The sequence below is a fragment of the Pongo pygmaeus genome, chromosome 23 (assembly GCF_028885625.2).
Source record: "Pongo pygmaeus isolate AG05252 chromosome 23, NHGRI_mPonPyg2-v2.0_pri, whole genome shotgun sequence".
Classification (NCBI taxonomy): Eukaryota; Metazoa; Chordata; class Mammalia; order Primates; family Hominidae; genus Pongo; species Pongo pygmaeus.
This window is the reverse complement of record NC_085931.1, coordinates 33,243,055-33,259,905: the sequence shown is the minus strand read 5'-3', so window position 1 is coordinate 33,259,905 and position 16,851 is coordinate 33,243,055. Positions and strand designations below refer to the sequence as shown.

The 16,851-nt window shown below is 50.5% G+C and overlaps 1 protein-coding gene across 12 annotated transcripts in view; it reads right to left on the bottom strand.

Annotated features, from left to right (window-relative positions):
* LOC129022910 (protein HIRA) overlaps window positions 1-16,851 on the bottom strand; it is a 107,396-nt gene that overhangs the window by 21,438 nt on the left and 69,107 nt on the right. For 8 of the 12 annotated variants that reach the window (XM_063662845.1, XM_054469247.2, XM_063662840.1 and 5 more), the window contains 8 exons: window positions 15,500-15,704; window positions 15,009-15,113; window positions 13,110-13,258; window positions 10,721-10,882; window positions 10,062-10,120; window positions 9,592-9,697; window positions 7,846-7,968; window positions 7,206-7,369 (listed from right to left, as the gene is read on the bottom strand). In XM_063662845.1, the coding sequence (XP_063518915.1) occupies window positions 7,206-7,369; window positions 7,846-7,968; window positions 9,592-9,697; window positions 10,062-10,120; window positions 10,721-10,882; window positions 13,110-13,258; window positions 15,009-15,113; window positions 15,500-15,704 (1,073 nt within the window). Of the gene's footprint in view, window positions 1-5,206; window positions 5,296-7,205; window positions 7,370-7,845; window positions 7,969-9,591; window positions 9,698-10,061; window positions 10,121-10,720; window positions 10,883-13,109; window positions 13,259-15,008; window positions 15,114-15,499; window positions 15,705-16,851 lie in introns of all 12 variants that reach the window. The other 4 variants (XM_063662842.1, XM_054469248.2, XM_063662844.1 and 1 more) reach the window with 1 other exon arrangement.

The following is a 16,851-nucleotide window of genomic DNA, read 5'->3' as shown; positions in this document are numbered from 1 at the left end:
AAGCCTTCTTGGGAGGGCTGCTGAGTCAGCATGGCTGCTTGGAAGTCCACCGTCCAACCACAGCTATATTTTCCCAGTTATGTGAAGGATCAGTTCCACTTGAATGACCAATTCTCACCATAAGTGTTGGTAAATAAGGCCAGGTGCGGTGGCTCACGCCTGTAATCCCAGCACTTTAGGAGGCTGAGGTGGGTCACTGCATTCCACACTCCAGCCTGGGTGACAGAGAGAGACTTCGTCTCAAAAAAATAAATAAATAAAATAAAAGAGTGTTGATAAATAAACCCAAGAAGAGCACACAAGGCTCATGCTCACTCATCTCCTCTGCCCCAACATCTAGATGAAAAGACCGTAAACATACAGAAAAAAAGGAACAAATTCAGAATAGTGTTGAGATCAGGAGAGGACCTGGCAGAAGACACTGGGATTGGCTATGTCTACGTCTGCTCTAAATCCTCTTCTCTTACATATTCTTTGTATAGAGGCAGAAAAGCTGCTCATTTTCCCAGCCTCCCTTGCAGTAGAGGTGGGTGCCCAAGTGATTTAATGATTGCCTGTGAGGCACAGACTAGTTTCTGGGAGAGCGTTTCTTTTCTGATGAGAGGGTGAATGTTGCTGTTGCCAGATTTCTCCTGTTCTCTCTCCTTCCCTGATCTTGGACATGGACGCCACCTTGTAACCATGAGGGAAGGGCTAGAAGACCTTTACAGAGGGTGGTAAGTGGGTAGTACATACTGACAGGTGACTCTGGGAGGCGAACCACAGATTCTCTTACACAGAGCCTCAGTGAAGTGTCCTGTTTGGAGTTGGTAAGAACAATCGGCAGGAAGAAGGGGAGAAGAAGAAATTATGGCCACCAAATGGTAGCCTGTTTGTGGCTCCTTCTGTCTATACCACCATGGCCCAGAGTGCTTACTTTCAGGCTGAGAAAGAGAACTACTATGGTGAGCTTTGGCTGGCATCTTGGGCTAAGGCTGACAGAATGAAGCTCCACAACCTGCCCATGAGGGGGACTCATTGGGCAGGTGTCTGCCTGTCTCCCACTCTAGTAGATGGCTCATCAGCCTGTTCTGGAGGTGAGATGTGCTAAGCTGTGCTAAACAAACAGCTGTACTCTTGAAAAGGAAACCTGAGGCCACTACCAATCTGGGTCCTTCACTTGTAACTAAAATCTGATAACCAAGGATTTCCAGATAGGGTGAAATGTCCTAAAGTAAAGACCGCAATGAACAAATCAAAGATTGAACCCAGAAAAGCCAGATAATTCAGGGAACAAATTATTTTAGAAAATGTTAGCATCTGCAGCTGATATCTGAGAAGATATCACAAGCCTTTCCTTCCATTAATAGACCATGCAATTCAGAACAGCCTTCCTCACTGACAACAAAGAAAAAACGGTGGACAAATAGCAGCAAACTTCTGAGAGCTAATGTGTTAATGATAAATGACTGAGCCATGTTGTGGGGAAGACAGAAATCCAAAGAGCAATGCCTTTGCTTTGGAAATATTTATCCATGAGGAAGAGGCTAGGCAGAACTTCTACCAAACTTGAAGGCCTGGGTTGGGAGTAGTGGCTCATGTCTGTAATCCCAGCACTTTGGGAGGCTGAGGTGGGTAGATCACCTGAGGTCAGGAGTTTTGAGACCAGCCTGGTCAACATGGCGAAACCGTGCTTCTACTAAAAAAATAAAAATTAGTTGGGCGTAGTGGTGTGTGCCTGTAATCCCAGCTACCTGGGAGGCTGAGGCAGGAGAATTGCTTGAACCCAGGAGGCGGAGGTTACAGCGAGCTGATATTGTGCCACTGCACTCCAGCCCGGGTGACAGAGCGAGACTCCGTCTCAAAACAAACAAACAAACAAACAAAAAACTTGAGAGCCTAGGGGGACCATAGCAGGGGCTAGGGCCCTGTTAACTTACCCCTCCTTTGTCCTGGTATTCCAAAGGTACGCAACCTAGAATAAGCATCAACTGGAACTAAACTAGCCTCTATACCAGCTAGCACCCAGCTTTGAGTTCCAGGCAGCCTAGAAAACCTCAGTCCCTGAACGGGATCATGGCGTCCCTACAGTGCTACTGCCAAGAAGTTGGCAGAAGCAAATAGAAGTGTTCTGTAGAAGAAGATAACATCATTTTAGGCCTCAAACTATTTCTACAATAAATTTTTCAAATACTATGTCCACCAGACAGTAAAAAATAACCAGGTACATAAGGAGATAAGACAATCTGAATGAGAAACAGCAGAAATATTTATAGGCAACAGAAATAGATCTGCAAAGGCTCCCGATACTAGAATTATCAGACATAAAACTTTAAAATAACTAAGATTATTATGCTAAAGTAGATAAAATAAAAGACTAAATTAAAAATCTGGTGAAGAATTGAAAGCATGAAAAATGATACAGCTGATTTTTTTTTTTGAGACAGAGTCTCACACTGTCGCCTGGGCTGGTGTGCAATGGCGTGATCTCAGCTCACTGCAACCTCTGCCTCCTGGGTTCAAGTGATTCTCCTGCCTCAGCCTCCCAAGTAGCTGGGATTACAGGTGCCCGCCACCATGCCTGGCTAATTTTTTGTATTTTTAGTAGAGATGGGGTTTCACTATATTGGCCAGGCTGGTCTCAAACTCCTGACCTCATGATCCGACCCCCTTGGCCTCCCAAAGTGCTGGAATTACAGGAGTGAGCCACTACGCTTGGCCTTTTTATTTTTTATTTTTTGAGATGGAGTTTCGCTCTTGTCGCCCAGGCTGGAGTACAATGGCGCAATCTCGGCTCTGCCTCCTGGGTTCAAGCAATTCTCCTGCCTCAGCCTCCTGAGTAGCTGGGATTACAGGCGCATGTCACCAAGCCCAGCTAATTTTTTTTTTTTTAGTAGAGTCAGGGTTTCACCATGTTGGCTGGGTTGGTCTCAAACTCCTGACCTCAGGTGATCCGCCAATCTATGAGCCACCACGCCTGGCCCGATACAGTTGATTTTACTTTTTTTTAATTTTTCCTTTTCTTGAGACGGAGTTTTGCTCTGTCTCCCAGGATGGAGTGCAGTGGTGTGATTTTGGCTCACGGCAGCCTCCTCCTCCCGGTTCAAGTAATTCTCCTGCCTCAGCCTCCCCAGTAGCTGGGATTACAGGCGTGTGCCACCACACCCAGCTGATTTTTATATTTTTAGTAGAGATGGGATTTCAGCATGTTGGCCAGGCAGGTCTTGAACTCCTGACCTCAGGTGATCCACCCATCTCGGTTTCCCAAAGTGTTGGGATTACAGGCATGAGCCACTGTGCCCGGCGATACAGCTGATTTTAAAAAGAGAGGATATTACGTCTCTCAGATGATGGGGAAAATGAAAGGGAAGAAATAATCAAATAGGAAAACCGAAGAAAATCACTGGTCTCTGTCTCTGTTCCTACAGAATGAATGAGCTTTCTGAATCTTCAAAACACCAGGATAGGATCCCAAAGTACTTACAAAGCAATGGAAATTAGATTTACAATAGATTTTTTAGCAATAACACTGGATGCAAAGTCTATGGAACAATGCCTTCAGGGACTTAAGGGGATTTGACTTTGAACCCAGGATTCAAAGTACCTAGTCAATTAAGGTACACCACAGTCAAATTTAAGAAGGGAATAAAAAATTAGGCCTCTGTACACACCAAGGCCTGTGAGGGCTGACCCTCTGGCCTTTTTGATGTCAACTCCTTTCACCCTTCTGCTACCATCCCGTTGGGCTGTTCCTTTTAAACTCCAAGCTCTCCCACCTCAGGCCTTTGCACTTTCCCTCTGCCTGGATGTTCTTCTCCCAAATATATGCATGGTTTCATCCCCCACCTTTTCTGGTCTCTGCTTATCTGTTAGTTTGGCCTTTCTTTCTTTTTTTTTTTGAGACAGTCTCACTCTCTCGCCCAGACTGGAGTGCAGTGGCACGATCTCGGCTCACTGCAAGCTTAGCCTGGCCTTTCTTAATTGCCCAACATGAAATAGCATCCTGCCAGTATTCTATATCTCCCTGCCCTTTTAATTTTTTTCCCATGGCACCCATCACCACTCAAAACACTACAGATACCTCTTCTCATTTGCTTAGTCTGTCTCTCTCCATAAGAAAGCAGATCCACGAATGCAGGGACTCAGTCTGCCTTATTCACTGCTGCCTGCCCCATGCCTATAACATGCCTGGCCAGGGGAGATGCCCCATCAGTAATTGCTCAATGATTGAATGAAGCTGTGAGCTAACTCTTAGATCCATACCTTCTCCCATCCCCCACCAACTTCTTCCCTTCTTGATTTAATGAATGGTTCTGGCATCCATTTTTTGCAGCTGAACCTGGAGGTGCCACATGTTCATTATGCTTTTTCTTTCCACATCCAACCACCCATCAAATCTTATTGGTTCTGCCTCCAAAATACATCTTGAATCTGTCTCCTTTCCCCTCTCCATGGCCACCACACTGATCCAAGTCACCTTCATCTCTTCCTGGGACTGTTACAGAAGATACTCCCTGACTGTTTTTCTATTTTAGTTCATGACACCTCTGCGCCAACTCTGCCAAGAAGAAAACGCTAGCTCCTGTAAAGGTCTCTGTGGTCCACCTCCTGCCTCATTTCACACCACCCTCTCCTTTTGCCTTCTATGTGCCAGCCACAGTGGCTTCAAACAGATCAAGCACTCCTTGCTTTTACTCTCACTTCTACTAGGAAACACTTTCTCCAGGTCTCTATATGGCTGTCTCACTCTTCTCCTTGGGTTTCATCCGCAGTGTCCTCTCGCAAGGCCTTCCTGGTCACTCCTTCCCAGGCACTCTCATCTGAAGACCCTGCTTACTTCCTTCTTAGTCTGAATCTAGTCTGAAAATATTTTGTTAACCTAACTGCCTCCCTGCTTATGTGTGCATCCCTACCAGACTAAGCTCCACGAAGGCAGGGAAGTACCTTCCGTCTTTTGTCTTCACAACCAAGCCCAGAGCCCCGGCAGGCAGCCTCCCTCAGCACAGGCACGTGGCGGAGCATTCCGTGGCTCCTGATGTCCAGGGCCCAGCTCCTGCCAGGTTGTGGAGGGCCGGCAAGTCACCCTCTCACTGATGCTGGGACCTGAGGCTGGGTGCTGGAGAAGTCTAACGGGACACAATTTCAAAGCACTTTGGCTTATTTAAAAAATCTCCACCTTCACGTTTCAAGAAAGAATTCTTGCAGCAACAATGAAAGAAGCACCTACCACTACTGTTGACTCCCACTGGCTTCCAGTGGAGTAGTGAACCGGACCCAGTAAGTCCTTGCATATTTCTCGAAGTCGGTATTCAAACCCTAATTATAGAAAAACAAACAAACAACAACAAAAAAAAACAAAACAGAAATAGGAACACATTACAAAAAGAAATAAAAATCAAGAATATGTTGTTGTGTCTATCAAATCAGAATAAACACATGCGTATTTTATTGCCTACTATGGGCAAGACGCCCCTGCATGTCTCTCAGCGTGGGGCACTGAGACCCATAATCACAGATTTTCACTCACTTGCTCACTCCCCTGACATCTGTAGTACCTCCTCTGTGTGTTGGGCCCAGAGGAAAAACGAGATGTGGCCAGTTCTGTGATAAACTCCTTAAGGTGATGGGAAAATATGGGAAACTGTGGGCTGGTGAGATCCGTCTTTGAGAAGATGGGCTGGCAGCTGGTGTTGAGGGGAGGTCAGGAGGGTGGGATGGCCAGCCCGCAGGAGGTAAGAGATGGCAAAGGCATGACTGAAGAGGGGCAACTGAGTGGAGGGGGCATAGGTCCATTAACTCAAGGGTTATGGGCACCACCCAGTAGGGCTGCTAGAAAGGCTGGAGGTAGTGTCGGGGTTTGTCAGCACTTGGGGCAGCTAAAGCAATAGGGAATGGATTAAATTGTCCAAAGAAAAGGGTGGAGTAAGAGAGATGAAACTAGAATCTGAGGAATTTTGGAAGTGAATGGGGTCCACTTTTACACTAGATTCCTCCTTTTACAGCCAAGGAAACAAGGGACAGAATGGAGGGTGGGTAACTGGTGTATGGACACTGGAACAGGCATGTGGAAGATGGAAAAAGAGAAGCAAGCAGCAGAAGTGATCCCAAGATGGGTGGCGGGGCCGAGAGGAGGTGGGGACTTGATGCAGGGCATCAGAGCAAGTCCCAATCAACATCCAGGATGAAGCAAACCAGAGTGGAGTAAGAGGAGGGGCTCCCAGGGAAGACGTGACTAGAGCACCACAGGAGAGGTATGAGGGCCTGGGAAGGCTGAGTATTCAGAAAAGCTGGGGACCACACATAATGGCAACCACATAGACCTGGTGGGAAGAGTAAACACCAAATTCATCATCGCGGTCTGCAGGGAGGGAGGGGAGGCTTCAAGCTGATCAGTAATATTTGCTGTCGTTTACAAGTGTATGTACACACACACACACATATACACTCGTATTTACACAGCCAGAGGCACGTGTGACATGTTAGTTCTGGGAATTACATTCATGAAGGTCTGATTATGATTTTCTCTGTCTTTTCTGTACTTAATTTTTTTTCTAAATTATAATCAAAATGGGGAGGGTGATGACAAAAATAAAGCAAAAAGGCCAGGAAGCTGCAGAGAGAGAGCTCTGGGAGGGCCTGCCCCATGCCGCACCCTGAAGGCTGCACTCAAGTGGGAGAAAAAGTTGGTAAGGCTATTGGAGTCACTGTGAGGACAGTGCAGCCACCTCTTCCAGCACACCTGGCTTTCTGCAGGGGAGGCAGCAGAGTGAGAGCTCTGGCGGGAAGTGCCAGAAATGGAGGGCCTCAGTAAGTGCAGGACATCAGGCAAGCCTGTCCAGGGCAGGAAGGGCTGGGAGGAGGAAGAGAACCACTGCTACAAGATGCCCTCACTGATTAGCAGCACTGCCAAGGTGTGGTGCAGGACAGGGGTCACAACATAGAATCTGCTCCTTCAGGCCATGTCTTTCCACCCAGGCATCTGTTCCTCCATCCTGCTGCCTGTCCTGCTGCTTCTCTGTGGGAACGCCCTCAGGGCTACTCTATTCAGAGCCTCAGAGTCTAAAAGGGGCTGGGTGCCTGCTGAGCTGCCTTGATTGCAGCTCAGGCTGGGAGGTAGAGGCTGCTGGGCCATCACATCTTTTCCCTGATTTCACAGGGACTAAGCCAGGCCTGAGAGGATGGAGGGGCAGAAGGAGAAGGCTGCTCAGGGCTGCCAGGAGCCTCACCTTCGTTTACGAGGTACCGTGCGTAGAGGAGGAGCCAATGGCGGTACTCGTGGCTGGACTGCAGGGTGAGTGCTGCTGCCACCTGGTTCTCTAGGTAGGCCAGGGTGGTCTCTTGCTGCACCACATGAGGCACGGAGAAGAGCCGGGCAGCCTGCCTTCCCGAGCTGCAGAGACCAGGAGAGTTTCCATGATGGGGCAGCAAGCACTACACAGCGTCAGGAACTGCCCCCGTGTGCAACAGGCAAGGAGCTGGCAGGAGGCAGGCACCAGGGCTGCCAAGGCCTCCCGTCCACTAGCCAGTCTGTTGGCAGATGCCAGATCTGTTGTCTGCCCATCCCCACACCCCAGCCATGTGCCTCCTGGCACCCTTGGGGTATCTCACCCAGCAACTGCCATCTGGGCCCCTGAAGTGACAGGGCCAGTGACTGCTGCCCCCAACCCCAAGATATTACCTGATGCGGGACCACTACCCTCAGCACCCCTAGTCCGTCCTGCCCAGCCTGCCTGTGCTGACCAGCACCTGGGGCACAGGGGAAGGGCAGGTGGAGACCAGGCCTGGGTAGGGACTGTGCGTGCACTGACCCAGGCACTTCCCCAGGGCAGGACTAAGGACAGTGGCCATGGCACTCAGGTCACGTACTTGGAGGTGCGGCCCTGGATTATGGCTAACGGTCCTGAGCACAGCATGGCGTCCTGGGATGGCAGGCTGCTCCTAAAGTCTGCACACTGAGCCAGTGAGTCCTGCTTGTCAGAAACCAGGTTCCTGGGGAGGCAAAGGCAGGAGCAGAGCTCAGGAAAACCAAGAGATCTACCAGAGAAAGCTGGCAAGGAGGCCACAGAGAAGCAGCCCCTGCCGACACAGAAAGCCAGCAGAGGCTGAGCGCCCCTGCACTTCTGCACAGGCGCTTATCACTGACGGGTTTCATGGTAATGGGTTTGACACATCATTGTTCCAAAGGAAAAATGAGTGAGGCAAAGGCTGTGGATAGGGCCCTTGCTGGGAACACTTCAGCTCCATATGTTGGTTCCTGATGACTGCAGGCCTCTGTGTGCAGTGTGCTCTGATGCTCGGCTCAAACACTGCCATGGTCTGCCCGGGGGCCCACATGGCCTGGGCCCTGTAGCCGGCAAGCAATGCCAGACCTCTACCTGCCTGTATTTCTACAACTATCCCAGACTGGCAGTCCTTCCACCTTCTCTGGACCCTTCTCATCCTTGTGAAGAAAAGACTCTTCACACACTTTTAAAACAGCTAGATGTCTTTGTAAATATGTCCAAAATACAAAGATGCCTATAGAGAGTCAATATTTCTCTTCTTAAATAATCAGCTTATTTTCATTATTACAGCCATCATATATAATAGACAACATTTTGCAATTTGGGGGAGCAGGCGGTAGAGATTTTTTTTTTCCTTTGAGACAGGTTGCCCAGGCTGGAGTGCAGTAGTGTGATTACGGCTCACTGCAGCCTCGACCTCCTGGGCTCTAGGGATCTCCTGCTTCAGCTTCCCAAGGAGCTGGGACTATAGATGTGTGCCACTGCACCTGGCTTATTTAAATTTTTTTTTTTTTTTTTTTGGTAGAGACAGGGTCTCACTATGTTGCCCAAGCTGGTCTCAAACTCATGGGATCAAGCAATCCTCTCAGCCTCCTACAGCGCTGGGATTACAGGTGTGAACCATCACACCCAGCAGATTTTTTTTTTTCCAAATTCAAGAAAGAAGTCTCAGTGTGAATGTAGACTTCTGCATGGCAGTTCTTAACAGAAAAGGGGCTAGGAGGTAGCAAGCTTTGGTTCTTAAGGAACCAAAGGTATAGACAGAAGAAAAGAACTTGGAGTGGCTGGAATACAACGTACATAATTCACGTGTCTGGGTTAAGAGCTCTGATGTATAAATTATTTTGCAAGTACAAAAAAGGGCTCCAAATTCCTGAGTGGACAGAGGAAAAGTACAGACCATCATGCCTGGGTAAGTGGATGAGCATCCTTACTAATTCACTGAGGAAGTCTGAAGTGCTTACTAAGCTCACAGAAATTGACTAGTCCTGGTAAGGCTCCTGTAAAGCCCACTCACCTATGCTCATGATGGCTAAGGGGGCCACAGCAAAAACCATAAAAATTTTGGGGCTTTTTCAAAAAGTGGCTCCTGAAAATAATGCAGGAGGACAGTGCTCCTGCACACAGGCTCTGAGGGCAGAGGCCATAGGCTGCAGTGTCCTGCTGGGACAGGGGAGCATGCACAGATAGTCAATGCAGCCTGCACTCCAGGGCCTGACTCTCAGGAAAAGCAGGGCTAGGCAGCCCTGTAGGCCACAACCCTTTGCTCTGCTGTCTAGAGCAGACAGACACTCTTCCAGGGAATAGGACTGGGGATCAGCTTGCTTACCATGTAGAAAGTGACGGATTAAAGCAGTACGCCTTCCCATCGGACAGGTTCATTACTGGGATTCCATGCTGCGTCAGCAAGATCTGTGATACCGTCATATCACTTCCTGAGGACAGCATGGGAATGAGTTCTGGGTGTGTTCTGATCAGCAAGTGTTTTCAAACATATCAAAGGAGAAATCTGTACTCTAGGCTCCCACAGTCCCAGCAGCAAATGCATCAACACTGCCTTGGCAAATAGGGAGGGCAAGCCATTCTCCTTGCCACACACCAGGCTTTTGTCACCTCTTGGGCACCCATTCAAACATGCCCCCAAAAAGTGTGTGTCTCCTGCAGCGTAACTGCACCTCTTGCCTCACTGAGAGCCCTGGGCTGAGGCCAGAGCCTGGCTCTCTGAGTGGGGCCCTTCTGCAGCATCAGACATGAACTTGGGCCCCCAAAAGAGTAGGGACAGCCTGCTGCCTGCATTACCTGCCAGGATGGAGTGTAGAGACTCTTCTTTCACCACAACCACCTGTCTGTGAACATCCCTAGGAGGGAGACAGGGAACAGTTTACTCACCAACCCAGGTAAACACATCAGAGTGTGCCTCGGCCACTCAGACACCCTGGCCCTACTGCATGCGCCCCTAACCCTGGCCTCTCCTAGTGAAAGGGACTCTGGGCTATGAGTGGCTTCTGCTCTCCATGTGCCACTACACTCCCTCTGCATAAGGCTGCAGCACAAAGCCCAGGCAACAGATCCATGGGGAACCCTCAGCACCCACACCACTTTGGGGGAAGCCAGGCCACAGCAGCCACATCAGGAACATGGCCACACTCTGCCAGCTAAGACTCCATTTCTGATGAATCCCGCATAGGACCCTGGCAGTGCAACTGGTCGCATGGGCTGCTCCAGTAAGGAAATAATCGAGCAGGCAAGCTGCCTCCATCCCCCTTGCACACTACCCCTCAGCCCTCAGCCTACCCAGGGCACCCAACACAAGCAATATCACTAACTGCTGAGGGCCTCTTCTGGGGCCTGATGGCCAGCGTTGTCCACTGCCTTCCCTGCCCCTGCAGTGAGGTGGGGCCTACACAGCCCTGTCTTGCCCTGGCTGGAGCCCACCCCACCCTGTGCCTGCCTCTCACCAGACAGAGAGTGTGGCTGCAGCGGTGAGCGCCATGACGTAGGAGCCTGTGCAATGCAAAGTAGAGATCGGGGATGGCAGGAGGATGGGAGAGAGGAGACGGCGACCACAGGTGGAGAACACTGACAGCATCCTTTTTTCACAGGCGACACACACCACGTCACTGAGAAGGCAGAGTGGGGGCAGGTGTCATGGGGGCTGAGTGCTGCAGCCAAGACAGTAGCCCTGGAAGTGTGGGCCTTTCCTCTGCCTGGGCCGAACAAGGGCCTCCCCTGAGCAGGTACAGCCAGAGGGGAAGGTGGATTGGATCAGTGTGGGGCTGGTGGGGCTGTTGGAGCCTCCCTGAGATCTTGGATGAAAGAGGCTTCTGTCCTATTTCCACAGGCTGCCCGCGCTTTCCTGAGCTCATGCTGATGCTGACCAAGGGATGTGGGGGCTTTGGAGAGCCAATGCCTCTGATGATCACCCAGGAAACATGCCTTGTTCATCAGATAAGGCCACATAGTACCCATAGGACAGTCTCCTGGCTGCAACTAGTCAGACCAGTCCTGAGAAGGTCTCTAACAAGGCAGGCTAAGAGAAGTATGGGGATGACAGCATGCACCTCTGTGTCCAGGAGGCTGTCTGGCTGGCGTGGGAGATGTGTGTCACTCCTAAACAAGGAGTGCGTTACAGAACAGTCTGGACACTGTCCAGCTTCTCCCGAGTGACCACCAGGCCCCTGGGTGGGCCCTGCACAAGCAGGCTGCTGCCTTCCCAGAGAGAGCCCCCTAAGGCCCAGCCAGTACAGTGAGATCCTGGCCACAGTAGGCCACCCAGAACCCCGCTTTGTGTCACTTCTATCCTGGTGAGCCAGCCACCCCAGCAGGCTCAAGGAGGTCAGTTAAGGAAGGAGCTCTGCCAACTGCCTTCCTAATGAGCCACTGTTGCTACTGGCTCCAAAAAGGGAGAGGCAAGTGAGATGCTTTTGTTTACAAATGTTTACTTGGAGAGTATGAATCAGAGAACACTCTAAGCAGCACAGGCCAACAGGGAGCTCTCTGCAGTGCTGTGACTGAATTCTTATTTTTTGAGACAGAGTCTCGGTCTGTCGCCCAGGCTGGAGTGTAGTGGCGTGATCTCGGCTCACTGCAACCTCCGCCTCCCCAGTTCAAGCGATTCTCCTACCTCAGCCTCCCGAGTAGCTGGGATTACAGGCACACGCTACCATGGCTGGCTAATTTTTGTATTTTGGGTAGAGATGGGGTTTCAGTATGTTGGCCAGGCTGGTACTGTGACTGAATTCTATCTGCCCATCTCTGGTGGTCAGAGCCTGACTCAAGCCAGCCCACTGCAAAGAAAGCCATCATTTTTGAGCTGTAACACTGGGGAGCAGGTCCGCAGGCTGGGCCTGAACTGGGCAGGACTAGGCAGAAGGAGATGTCCCAGGTGGTCCAGCAGGCTTGCCCCACAGCTGCCATGTCACTGTGGGAGAGGCTGTGCTGACACCCCTTAGCCCTCAGCTGGGCAAGCCGCCTGCCTTGGCGGGAGGGACAGAGAGTGGGAGCCTGTGGCAGCATCTGACACACAAGTGCCTGGGACTGGGAGTTTAACTGGCTCATCCGGAGGGGGAATTTGAGGGAGGAACAGAACAAACAGTGGGGTCCCCTAGGCCTAAAAACACAAAACTCACTCAGGGCCCACAAGAATTGTGGTCTAAGATCTAAGGTCATGTGCTTTGACACAAGTAAAAGCATTTACATGGGACCTTATGGCAGATGATTAAGGGTGTAATTATGATGACTGTATCTGGTCCTGACTGGGATGCTACACCAGGCAAGAACCTGAGGAGAAACACTGGTTCCCCTTCCACATTGAACACAGGTAGGGACAGGGCTCACGCACAGTTCCAAGAACCCAGGGGGAAGATACTGGGTGACTAATCACTGAATCAAGGTCCCCCTCACAGCGCAGAATCTGGAATGGGCTGGGATGGGGACTTCAGGGACAGTCAGAAATCCATCCTGACCAACTTGGATGGAAATCTGGGATCCAAAAAAGGAACCAGCCCAGGTCAAAGTGAGCCAGGCACACCTCAGCATGGAACTCGAGACTTTGGGGATCTGGCTGGACAAGGGAATCAGGCCATCAGGTTCAAAGCTGGGCCTGGGTAACCCTCAAGGGCTCAGTTTCCCCATCTGTAACACGGGGATACTGATGCTGACCTTGCTGGGTGCTGCAGGAACTGAGATGACAAGCACATATGCCTGGCCTGGAGTGAAGCCTGGTGTGAGCCTCTGTGGGAGCTGGTGCTCCCAGGGTCGTGCACCTCCCCTGGACAGGCCCAGGCCCAGAATGATGGCATGTGTGCCTGTGTCACCTGGGCCGGCTAAGGACCTGCCCACCCTTACCAGCTGCCCGCAGCAGTGAGGATCCGGCTGGTGAGTACCGTCTCCCACTCCTTCCCTTCCCGGTTGCACTTCAGGCGGCTCAGCTTCACGCCCCCCACCACTGTCACTTCATTCTCCACCTCAATGTACATGGAGGGATCGGAGCTGACCTGGATGAAGTAAACACACGGGTCTGCTCAGACAAGGGCCGCAGCCCAGGTGACATGCTCCAAGGCTCTGTAGCCTGGGGCCCCAAGGCAGCAGCAGGATACAGAGGCAGACTGGCTGGCCAAGAGAGGAGAGGGAGGGCAGGTATGGCAAAGGGGCTGAGCGGGAGGCCCAGAGGGCCAGACATGTAGCCCCCAAGGCAGGGAGAATGCTGGGAGCTGGTTTCTACCCTGTCATCTGTGTAGTTGAACAGCCAGAGAAGAGAAGCAGTGCCAGGGTTAAAGACCCCAAAGTCTCCCAACCCTGCCACTTCATCTCACAAGGGAGTAACGTGCCCAAAAGCACACTGCAAAGGACTGAGCTGGGAGTGAGACTTGGGTTTCTAGCCTCCTACTTGAAGAATCTTCAAAGATGGCAGTGTTTGGCAAGATTAGAGACCATGTCAGTGCTTGGAGGGAATGTTTAGAAAACCCCCAAAGGGGCTCTCCAGTTTCTGTGGTGGTGAGACTTGGTCTGCTCAACTGAGACTAAACTGGCAGGGGTGTTTATGGCACAGCATGTATGAGAACCACCTAATTCAGTGTCTGGCACCAAATGGGCTCAGCCACACGCGTGTGTTGGGAGCTGACCAACAGATTTTCCCTATGGTAAAATAGGCAGAACCACCAAACAGTCTGTGCTTGTGTGGCCACTCAAGTGGGTGAGCTGGGCCGAGGGCCGACTGCCCCCTTCACAGACCCAGAAACGACAGTCCCAAGCAGTGCTTGGAGGGGAAGATGCCTAGAGGAAGGGCTGGAGGAGTTTGGGAGAGTTCTGTGCTGAGAAGCAGGGCAGCCAGGAGGGAACCTGAGTCAGAACACCTCTGAGTGCAAGAGCACGTTTGAGCACTGCTGACCACTGGAGGGCCCCTGCCTCCGTTCACACCAGCAATAAGAACAAACCCTATGGGTTCCTACCCTTTGGCTTCCCTGCTTCATTCCTCTGCACTGTGGCCCAGAAGGACCTATGGTAGGAAGGGCTGACACCTGCTCTCTGGTGCCCTGTGAGGACCAGCTCGGGCTCAGAGCAGTGTGTAGCCAATGGGAAGTGACCCGCACTCAGGGTCCAAGAAGGCTGCTTGAGGACACGCACCTGAGCTGAGGTACAAGGGTATGCAGAGAGGCAGCAGTGTGTGTGACAGCACCATGGCAGGAGAGGCCTAGATATTATGCTGGGCCAAGTGACCAGGAGGGCTCTGGGTATAAAGGATTATTTACTCCAGAATTGTGTTTTGGATAACCACATGCTTACAAGCTTCCATTCCAAGAGCTCAAACAACTCTGATGACTGACTGTGCCAGACACTGAGAAGACAAAGCTAGCAGGATGGTTGGGAGATAGACCATGACCACACAGTCCCACAGACACCAAGCCTGAGGCTGCCCAGGGCTGTGTGGAGGTGGAGGTGGCTTCCAGCCGGGACACCTGAGAGGAGTCCTGAAGACCACCAGAACATGTGGTGGTAATGGCAGCCCCAGCAGCTGGGACCCCAAGGGCAAAGCCAGACAGAGGCTATGGGTAGGTGAGAGTGGAGGCTGGCAATTTCGCTAAGAGTTGGTGGGTACCCCGATCTGCTATGACTTCCCCCAGAAGGTGATGGAGAGCCACTGGAAACCAATCTCCAAGGAAGTGACAAGATAGGATTTATATGCGGTAGGGGACAGGGAATGTCTGGGTGTGCCTGAGGGAGAACTGGCAGGGTCCTAGAACTTACCTGGAGGGTGAATGCTCTCTGGGGGCCTGGAATTGGCAGCTTCAGTGCAAGTGCTGGTGCAGACAGACACATGGCCTCTTTCTCTGCGGTTAGGGCAGCTGGAGACTAGAAGAGCCAGAAATGTTCCTGAGCCTTGCTCTAACACTACGGGGTAGCATTTCGTAAAGGCCAAGTCACCCAGAAGTGAGGCTGGGCCTGCGACAAGGGCATTTCCACCCTGGGAGGGAGGAAGTAGAGGGGAATGCTACAAGGATCCTAACCTTATGGACAAGCCAGTTGATGCCAGGGAACCTGCTCAAGGACCCTGGGTGAGTCAAGGGCAGGTCTGAGGGACAGCGTGGCCTCCATGCTACATTCCAGGGGCTGCATGTCTAAGCCAGCTGGTTCCCAAGGTGCCCCACCCAGCTGAGGCTTACCATGCACACAGGGCCTTCAAGCTCTAAGTGCAGAAAGGTGGGCTAAAGAAGGCAGGATGGGCCCACTGGCCTCACCTGGACAGACAGAGACACGGGCATGAGACGAGAGTCCTTCCGAGGCCGCCCTTTCTTCTTCTTCTCTACTGTCTCTACCTCAAGCTCAAGTTTTCGCTTGGACAGTGAGGAAGGCTTAGCCAAAGGGACTTTCTCATCGCTGTCACTGCTGCTCTCCAGGAGGTCTCGGGGCCTCAGCTCTTTCACAAGGTTCTGCTCTTTTAACCTGCACAAAAACATTACATCACACTTCCCTTCAGAAACCATTCATGCAAGAAAGAGTGAAGTGAAATATTTAAAGTGCTTAAACAAACCTCTTGCCAACCTAGAATTCTGTGTCCAGTGAAATTATGCCTCAAAAGTAAAGGAGAAATAATGACTTTGTCAGACAAAAATAAACAAAGAGACACCAGAATCTGTTGCCAGAAGACCTGCCTTGCAAGAAATGTTAAAAGTCTTTCAGAGAGAAGATAAACGATGCAGGCCAGAAACTCACATCTGCATGAAGAAAGGAAGAGTAATGTTAAGAGAAAAAAACAATGAACATAAAATAGCATCTTTTATATTTCATATTCCCAACTGATCTAAGAGACAACTTTCTGTTCAAACAAATAACAGCCACCATGTCCTGAATTACTATAGTTTATGAATGAGTGAAATAAGTGGTACCAATGTCATAGGGCATGGAAGGAAAGAGTGGGGAACTCTTTCTACTACCCATGAAGTGGTATAATATTATTTGAAAGTAGAGTTAGGTTATAAATGTTTATTGTAAACTCTAGAGCAATCACTAAAAAAAATTTTAAAAAGCATAATTAATAACACTGAGAGGAGAGAAAATTTATTTTTATTTTATTATTTTTTTTTTGGAGATGGATTTTCACTCTTCTCGCCCAGCCTGGAATGCAATGGTGTGATCTTGGCTCACTGCAACATCCGCCTACCGGGGTCAAGTGGTTCTCCTGTCTCAGTCTCCTGAGTAGCTGGGATTACAGGTGTGTGCCACCACGCCTGGTTAATTTTTGTATTATTAGTAGAGACAGGGTTTCATCATGTTGGCCAGGCCGGTCTCGAACTCCTGACCTCAGGTGATCTACCCGCCTCAGCCTCCCAAAGTGTTGGGATTATGGGTGTGGGCCACCGTGCGTGGCTGAGAAAACTGAATCATATAAAATACTCAATTAAAACCAGAGAAGGCAGAAAAAGAAGATAAAAGGAAGTGAAGATTAAAAAAAAAGAATAAGGCCAGGCATGGTGGCTCACGCCTGTAATCCCAGCACTTTGGGAGGCTGAGGTGGGTGGATCACCTGAGGTCAGGAGTTCAAAACCAGCCTGGCCAACATGGCGAAACCCCATCTCTACTAAAAAATACA